This window comes from Phaseolus vulgaris, chromosome 9, assembly GCF_000499845.2.
Source record: "Phaseolus vulgaris cultivar G19833 chromosome 9, P. vulgaris v2.0, whole genome shotgun sequence".
NCBI lineage: Eukaryota > Viridiplantae > Streptophyta > Magnoliopsida > Fabales > Fabaceae > Phaseolus > Phaseolus vulgaris.
Window position 1 is genome coordinate 13,376,058 of NC_023751.2, and position 8,752 is coordinate 13,384,809.

General features: G+C 27.9%; 1 protein-coding gene across 4 annotated transcripts; it reads right to left on the reverse strand.

The window, feature by feature from the left end:
• Positions 1-1,417: 1,417 nt before the first annotated feature.
• On the reverse strand, positions 1,418-4,786 carry LOC137821909 (uncharacterized). 4 transcript variants are annotated; one of them, XM_068626705.1, is made up of 10 exons: positions 4,553-4,786; positions 4,350-4,459; positions 4,099-4,232; positions 3,935-4,001; positions 3,387-3,439; positions 2,413-2,467; positions 2,258-2,332; positions 2,051-2,168; positions 1,894-1,940; positions 1,418-1,789 (listed from the first exon to the last, which is right to left on the reverse strand). In XM_068626705.1, the coding sequence occupies exons 2-10, from the start codon at positions 4,413-4,415 to the stop codon at positions 1,688-1,690; spliced, it is 717 nt and encodes a 238-aa protein (XP_068482806.1). In that variant the 5' UTR covers positions 4,416-4,459; positions 4,553-4,786; the 3' UTR covers positions 1,418-1,687. The 4 variants fall into 4 exon arrangements, with proteins under 4 accessions (XP_068482806.1, XP_068482809.1, XP_068482808.1 ...); XM_068626708.1 differs by having other exon boundaries at positions 4,346-4,438; positions 4,553-4,758; XM_068626707.1 differs by having other exon boundaries at positions 4,346-4,459; positions 4,553-4,758.
• Between the last annotated feature and the right edge of the window lie 3,966 nt (positions 4,787-8,752).

Below are 8,752 nucleotides of genomic sequence, written 5' to 3' on the forward strand. Positions count from 1 at the left end.
ATTTCCAATAAGAAAACTACAAAATTTAAAAAGAAATCCAAGTGCATAAAAAAAAATTATAACAAAAAAAATCTATTTTTATCTATTTATTGACAAATTATGTTAATAATTAAGAACTCTCAACTCGTATTCATAAATAATTTTAAAAAAACTCTTATTTTATAATTTTTCTAAAAAGTTAGACTTATTTTGAGAAAAAATCTATAAACAGTCACTTGTATACATACATTATTAACGGAGACATTTATCCTTCCAAAATTAATTTACAATTTGAATATTTATTCATAATAAGAGTTTTTTTTTAAGTTTATTTTATATAGATCCCTTCATTTCATCACTCACAGGTTTTGTGCGAGTTGGAAGAGGAGTCATGCAGCCATTTGTTCTTCAAGTGCAGGTTAGCTTGGGTTGTCTGGAGTCAATGTTATGTTTGGTTAGGTTTGGTGTCTGTGAACCACTCGGATTCGCATTTTCATTTTCAACAATTTAGGTTGCGTAACGCATCCAATTCTGTTAATGCAGTGTGGGGGACAATTTGGATCGCAATAGTAAGTGAAATTTGGAGTCTCAAAAATAAGATAATCTTTAAAGGAGGGATGATGGATCGTGGATCGTTTTCAAGGTACCATTACCTTGTTTTTCTTACTCTGAGTGGTGTCTTACTCCCTTGATTTGCAAAAACATATTTTAGTGTTGTTTTGTGTGTGTTAGATTTATGTTCGGTAGTGCTTACTAGATATTTTGTTTATAGATTCTGTGTTAGTTTCAAAATAAACAATGTATTTAAAATAACTATTGTTTATAAAATTGGAATAACTATATTATTATTATAATATTATTATGCTTCATGCATTGAATTCACTTGTATTTCGGATTGTTCGATCTGTAAATTTGTGTATTGTGTTTTCCACTGAATGTTCCGAAATACAAATTTATATTTAGATTATATGTTTTGAACTTTAAAATAATGTGTTTAATGTTCCAGATTGTATAATCCGAGAGGTCTCTTAATTACACAATCTAAACTGAGACTCAAAATGCAAAAACAGAAGGGTAAATTTAGAATATTTAAATTTATGGAGTTGCAGGTTGAAATCTGGAGAGATTGAACATGAATCTCTCCAAAGATGCAAATGAACAAAGAAGCTTTGTCATACTTTTCTTCACTCGGGTGACATCATGAAAAGAACATTAAAAAGTTTATAGGAATCTTCAAATTGAGTGTGCAAAGCAGTTGGTTAATCAAGTCATCAACGGTGAGTTTTGTTAAAGACACACCTCTCTTCTCACATTTGGTAGCATGCACGTTTAATGAAATATCTTTCAAAAGCTACTCAACAAAGTAGCATCTGAGAGTAATACAAAAGCTTTTTTTCATATTCAGATTTTCTTTTGAGTCAAAATCTTAAACAAACGGTTCCTAAAACAAACGACTTAGACTTAATGATAACGGAAAAGACATTCCTTCCATGAGTACATAACACAGAATCAAAAGACTTCCTTGTAGCCTAGTGCCAGCAATTCAATCCCTAATTAGTAAATCTTCAAGAGTCACACAACAAATATCATCAACAAACGTCAATATTTCATCCCCAAAACTGGCAGCCAAAAACATACATTATTTTTCTTTTTGGTGCTACATTCCATTATATTTATAGCTTAAGAAAGAGTCTTAAAGGTACAAAATTTATTCCACATCACCAGATCTACGATACGGCATGTATCTGTGGTCCTTGGCAGCATTCCTTCTCCTCCGTTTCTCAACAAATGCTTCAAGTTTGCCAGATGACTAAAATGATGAATAAATAGATTTAGTAGAAAAGACAATCAACAAGTAGTATAACAGGGTGGGGGTAAGGGTAAACACAAAAAGATGTTCTAAGAGATGTATACCTTGAGATTATTATATTTCTCAAACAGTCTTTGCTTCCGTATTTCAGCTGCAAGGAATGGAAAAGGATGTCAGCATCTATAGTGATGCTTCACTAATTCATTTAATATGTAGTTATCTGTTTGTGAATGAAAAAGAGAGCATGGCAGGAAGGATTACATTTTTTTATATAAAAAGGACGTTTCCCCTCCTTTGCTGCTTCTCTCTCTTTCTTTTTATGCCTAGCCAATATTTGCGTATCAATATTCTTCCTTGAATCAGATTTCATTTGTTTATCCTGAAAAAAACATGTAAATATGACGAGGAAATCAATAAATGTCATAGTTTTGGAGGTAGAAGACAAACTAGTAAAAGTCAACTACGTACAATCCATGATATATGTTCTTCTATTTCACTTATGCGCTTCGGATCTTTATACTTTTTCAATTCCTTCTTCAGAGCCTGGCATAGCGAGATTATATAATCAGAGTTCATAGAATGAGCCCTACAAAAATTTCTACACATATTATCTGGAAGATTACCTGTCTTTCAGCAGGAAGATCGTTTTCATATAAGAAATTATACCTCTTCCTAAACCTGCAAGTCCAAGTACATATATTACAAGAGAAGTTTCCAAATTTAGTTGAAAGCACTGTTTAAAATGAACCAATAACATAAACCTTTTGCATTAAATTGTTCATATAAATAGTATAAATATAGTCCTGTTACCCGTAATCATGAAATAAAATCCATAGAAAGCAAATGCTATGAGCCTGCGACCTAGGCTAGAAACTATCAATTATGTAGTTAAATAAAAATCCCAACCAAAAACTACAGACCTAAAGGACAGACATTGTGAGAAGCACTTCGAGAACTAGACAATCAAACAGATGTTCAATATATCTCCCCCGCATTCCTATAGTAAGGCAAACATCATATCTCACAAACGTTCTTGAATACGGGTGCTGAATCAAATATAGAATTATTAAGATAAGGTCATGGTTCTGACATTTATCAATACTTTGAAACTACTTGGTTATGCACTAAGATACAACATAAGGATCCTTCAACATAGTAGAGGCATAATATGTTTGAAGTAAGGATATCAGAAGTTCCTTAAATATAGAAAGATAATTATTTATGAGAACGAAAAGATTATTACCTACAACAAGGATTATTAAAAACTTGACTACTGTTTAAAATTTCCTGACATAAGAAAGTCATTCATTTGAAATTTACATGTTTCTCTTCACTGCTTTAAACCGTTCTCACTATGTTGACTCCTCCATAAGATCGGAACTAGCATCTTCTTAAGATATTAAGTAGTGACACTTGACTAGACATGCTCTAAAATAGCAAAGGCAACCAGAACTAGCACAACCCAAAAGTAGCATGAAATGATGAAATTGCTTGAAGTTTATAATGATGATTGCAACTAAACAAGTGTACATGATGACAACATTAAAAAGAAAAAGAAAAAGAAGAATAAAGAACACATGTCCTGAGTTGAACATACCCTTCAGGGTCAAGTGTACCACAAAGAGATTCAAATCGTGGATCACGTACAACCTGACATTATTAATAGTATAGAAAGTCAGAATAATATACAGATATATAAAATGAAAAGATCATTAATCATATCAGTTTTCAAATTTAACATAACTTCCACAATTCAACATCATAGCACCAGCATAAACATTTTAAAACTTCTAATAAGCACTAACGTGGCAAGAGGCATTGCAATAACTCACTTAACCCATCTCATATCCAAAGTTTACACACATGACACCCAAAATCTTATATGTGAGAATGTGTGTGCATGTATAAAGCAAACAAGTAAAATACTGCAATTGGTCTTCCTACTCTACATAATCTTGCAAATGGCACTGCAGGGTAGTAGCCTAGTAGATCAAAAATATTAAAAGGATATGCAAGCTTCTACCAGGCCTCAGAATTTGAGGAGTTAAAATTACAACTCAACAAATTAATGAAAGGCAGCAACATAAATTTAAAGAAAAAAATTAATAGAAAGTTACACTCTTTACCAGGAACAAATAAACCTACCTTCTTTGGAGCTTGGATGGCCTCTCTAAAAGCAGAAACTGGCTTCTTGCTACTGGCCTCCATAGGCCTAGTAAAACATTAAAAATTTATTTGCATGAGGTTTCATGGACAAAAGAATCAAAATTAAAAAGAAAAACTCTATTAAACTGTTACAATTACAATACCTATTCTTGTTAGCCCTTTTTAACTTTTTGTCTTCTTTGGGTTTCTGGAAAAAAGCATGTGCCCCATTCGATCGTGCTTTCTGCAGCTCCTCAAACGTTACATCAGCTAACTCCTTCTCTATCTCCTCCTCCTCCTAGAATAATCAAAAGCAATCACACTTCACACTCACTATAAACTTGATTTTTAAGAATCCAAAAAAAAAAAAACACAACAAATATTATAACTTTATGAAACTTTTCAAGTTACCCACAACATCTTCTGAGGAACTGTCGAGAATAGAGTCTTCTGTCGCGAGTTCCTCATACTGCGTTTCCATGGATTTTGGCTCCTTGCTTTTCCCTTTTGACCAGTAAACGAAATCTGTTATGTCCCCAAGAAGAAAAGGAAAAGGTATCAAATTTACGTGAAAAAATGTTGAATTTGAAAATGATAAATTGATTGTTGGAGAAGTACTTGAGTCAAATGTTTGGGAGCAATTTCGCAGAGACGGTAAAAGGGTTCAGATTTCGCGACGAATTTGAAGGACTGCGATATTTGCTGGCGAAAACGTAAGGGAACCTAAGACATCAGATCAAACGACAACGGTTGGTTTGTGACGATGAAAAAGTGAAGACAATTACTTCTGCACCCCAGTCTTCCTACCTGCACCTCCTTCTTGCAGTCTGAACGGGTTCCAAATTTTGTTTTATATTTCAATCACAATTTACAAAATCTGCACAATTTATAAAACCAGATTTTCTTGACATTTGTATTTTTAATTTGGACTCTTTTACTTCTTCCACTTTTATATCTTTTATCTCTGCTAAATTCAGTATATTTCAATGGTGACTTTTGGATTATTTATTCTAAAGAAATTTAATAAGTTTTATTCAAATATATGAGATATTTTATAAAATACAGTTTTAAAATTAACTATAATTAATAATTAAGACCAATAAAAGTCACTAAAATAATTCAAAAAACTATATACAACAAATCCTCCTAATCATGCAAGAAATATTGTAAAAATTGCGTTTGTAATTCCAAAATATGCAGCTGACACATAGAAGATAAATCTGCAATTTTAAATTATAGTTCTTAATTCTCTTATAAAAATCCTATTATAATGCTTAATATATATGTCTATTTAGTTACCTTTGAGAAGAATTTTGTATAAAAAAGAATTGAAATAAAGATATAAGATTAATATTAATTTTAAAATAAAGATAAAAGATAATGGAGATTAATCTATACTTGTATAAATAGGATTTCTTTTTTATTTTATTTTATTTCAATTTTATCTTTATACCTATATTTTATTTTATTATTTTTACCTATATTTTATTTTATTATTTAAAAATATAAAGAGAATTTCTTTATGAACCGTCATTTTATTTTATTTTTGTTTTATCTTTATACTTATATTTTATTTTATTATTTTAAAAACATATGAGAGAATATATTTGTCTTGTGACTTTTTTATTTTTAAAAAATAAATTTTAAATTTTAAATTTTAAATTATGAATTATGGAGTAATGGTAAACATAATTCGAAATTGCAATTAGGGAATCATGAGTTATTCAATCAAAAAAAATTTCTTTCAACCCCATTTTTTTCTCTTTCTCCTTACGTCATTCAAGAATCTCTCTCGAAACGTCATTATATGCACATTCTCTTCTTCACTCTACCCAACTTCTTTGTTACACTTTTTATGATTATATATTATTTATCATTATATTTATTTGTCTCTCATTTCTCCTCTCTTTTCTCCACAAATTTGTTATTTTCTTTGCAAAACTTGTTCTTTTGTATCTTCACGCACTTTTTTTTCCTCTCTTTTTCATTCTCTCTAGGTGTATTTTCATGTCAATATTATGCGAATACACACAAGAATATTTTGTGTAATTTTTTTGTTTTTGATCTAGAATGCATGTGATGAGTGACGGAGAGCGTTAGAGGAAGACTCTAACCAAAATAGAAAAGGGAGAATTGTTCTACCTTTTTCTCCCTACAAAGATTACTAACAAAACCAATTCATCGTGTTTTTTGATGTTGATGAAAGTGGTAAAGTGGTAGCACTTTTCATCACTCAATAGAGCAAGTGTAACACAAATATACGAGTAATTTTAGCATATACATAAATGTATATTTATTTTTCAATTATACTTTTATATATACATGAGTAAGTAATATTATTTTAGTGAGGTGTCAATAGCTATTTTTATAAAATATTGTTGGAGGAAGAACTTTGAAAAAACACACCATCTAAATGGGTTGATAAAATATGAACAGAAATTTATAAAATAATAAATTAGCTTAATTTTCATAATTAAATATTTTTTAATCTATATATTATTTTATATATAAAGGGGATTCCCCTCTTGAACTTCTCTAATTTTTTTTTTCTATTTTATCCTTATATCAATATTTGATTTTATTTCATTATTATGAATATTGCGTTATTTCCTCTTTTTTCAAAAAAATATAAATTTTCAATTTGTTTTAAAAAAATTTAAATTTTAAATTTTTCAAATTTTCAAACTATAAGACATTTTTGAAACACTTCAAAATTTTCAAAAATTTTAAATTTTTAAATTTTCAAAGTTTTTAAATTTTAAATTTTTCAAAATTTCAAACCCTAAAGCCTTTTCGAAACACTTCAAAATTTTAAATTTTAAATTTTCAAATTTTAAATTTGAAATTTTTTAAAATTTCAAAGTATTTGCTTCTTTAAGTTCCTTCAAATTTTTTTCCTAATTTATTCTTATATCAATATTTGATTTGATTTTATTATTATGGACATTGCGTCATTTCTTATTTTTTCAAAATTTTAAATTTTCAAATCTTTTAAATTTGAAATTTTCAAATTTTTTAAATTTTAAATTTTCAAACCGTAAATCCTTTTCTTTAAATTTTCAAAATTTACAAATTTTAAAAATTTTTAATTTTAAACTTTTCAAATTTTCAAACCTTAAAGTCTTTTCGAAACACTTCAAATTTTGAAATTTTAAAATTTCAAAATTTTGAATTTTTAGAAATTTTAAATTTAGAACTAAACTGAAGGCTTTATAAACCCATCAAACCTTTTTTTCGTTTTCTATTTTCATATTTTCATTTGACATACCATAATTTTCCACAGTTTGAATAAGCGAGGGAACAATTTTCCATTTGATATAAAGAGCAATTTTCTATTTGATATACAGTTAGTTTTCCATTTGATATAATGAGAAATTTTCTATTTGATTTACTTATGAGTTTTTCATTTGATTTCGTCATTTCTTACTATTTTAGTTAGTTTAATCAAAGAACTTACGATCGTATTGGCACATGCTCTTTTTTTTCTGTTGATGTTCGTGTTGTTCCTTTTATCTTTCTTTTGATTTTTATCTTTTGTTGAGTAAAAATTAGTATTGTCCTTTTTGTTGTTGATTGGTTGTGGATGTTCAGGGTTTTCTGCATTGGCTTTGGATTGTTGATTGGAAAATCTCTAGAAGCTTTGGTGTTTGCGGTATGTTATGGGAACATCTTTCCAATGTTGCCTTTTTTTTTCATGGAACAAAAGAAGTTGACAATTTATTGGTTTTGGTTTTGTTTCAGTTTTGTTTCAGAGTATGCAATATACCAATGTAAGTTATTGGGAAGAAGAATTTTTTGAAGACCTTATTGAGCATCATAAGAGGAGGTTTGTTTTCTGATAATTAGTTTAACATTTCTTCCATTTAAAAATGAAAAAAAAATATCTCCTATGATAAAAAACAATGAGTGATAATTTCCCACTGCAGAGACTACTTGAAGATTGTGACTTTAACAACTACTTTTCTTTTATTCTCACTATTATAACATTTTGAAAAAAAAAATCTTTTATAAATCTTGGCTCTTCCCTAAACCATCATATATGTGAAGTTGAAATGGAATAATAATTGATGAGGATGATAGCAATGGATGTGAAAAACTAGGTGTGAAGAATCATTGAACTTATTTATAACTAGAAACACATACTCAAACCAATCTATGTCCAACTGTTTTAGGTTTGTAAGCCAATTTTTTGTGTCTTTTTAGTTTTCTCATAAAAAATTGAACTACATTTCGAATTTTCAGAACAAAAATGCTAAATGTGTTTATTTTAAAATGAGAATATCAAAATTATAGATTCAACAAAATAGAGGATGAAAGTTATATATTTTAAAATATGATGTTAATTTTCATGTACATTGTAATTTTTACATTAGCAATTAATTACAATTTTATCTCAAATAACTTTTAAAAAAATTAAAAATGATTATAATATTGAATACATAATAGAGGACAAAATATATATATATATATATATATATTAAAATATTAAATATATAATAACAATAAAATACTGAAATAATAATAATAATAATAAAATACAGATATATATTAAAATTTTAAATTTATAAAATAAAGGAATACTTTATGTTTTTAAATAACATTTTTCACTTTTTAAAATTTTAAATTATTACTTATTCTTTTAAAATGGGTGATTATTTTAGTCTTTGTATTTTCTTTTAAATTCCCATTTGTTCAAAATCTATAAACATTGATTAATTGTTGGATCCGAAAAAGGAGAAATAAAATAAATATGTAAAATAAAAGAGTAAAGTGAAACTGTTTAAAGTTAGAATAAAAAAAATGAAAAAAAAATATTTG

Excerpts from the sequence above, each read along its gene's own strand:
- LOC137821909 (XM_068626705.1), bottom strand. The coding sequence starts at position 4,415 with ATGGAAACGCAGTATGAGGAACTCGCGACAGAAGACTCTATTCTCGAC. Across the intron at positions 2,333-2,412 it reads ATCTTCCTGCTGAAAGACAG|GCTCTGAAGAAGGAATTGAA; the intron begins GTAATCTTCCAG and ends TCGCTATGCCAG. Across the intron at positions 1,941-2,050 it reads TCCTTTTTATATAAAAAAAT|CTGAAATACGGAAGCAAAGA; the intron begins GTAATCCTTCCT and ends CATTCCTTGCAG.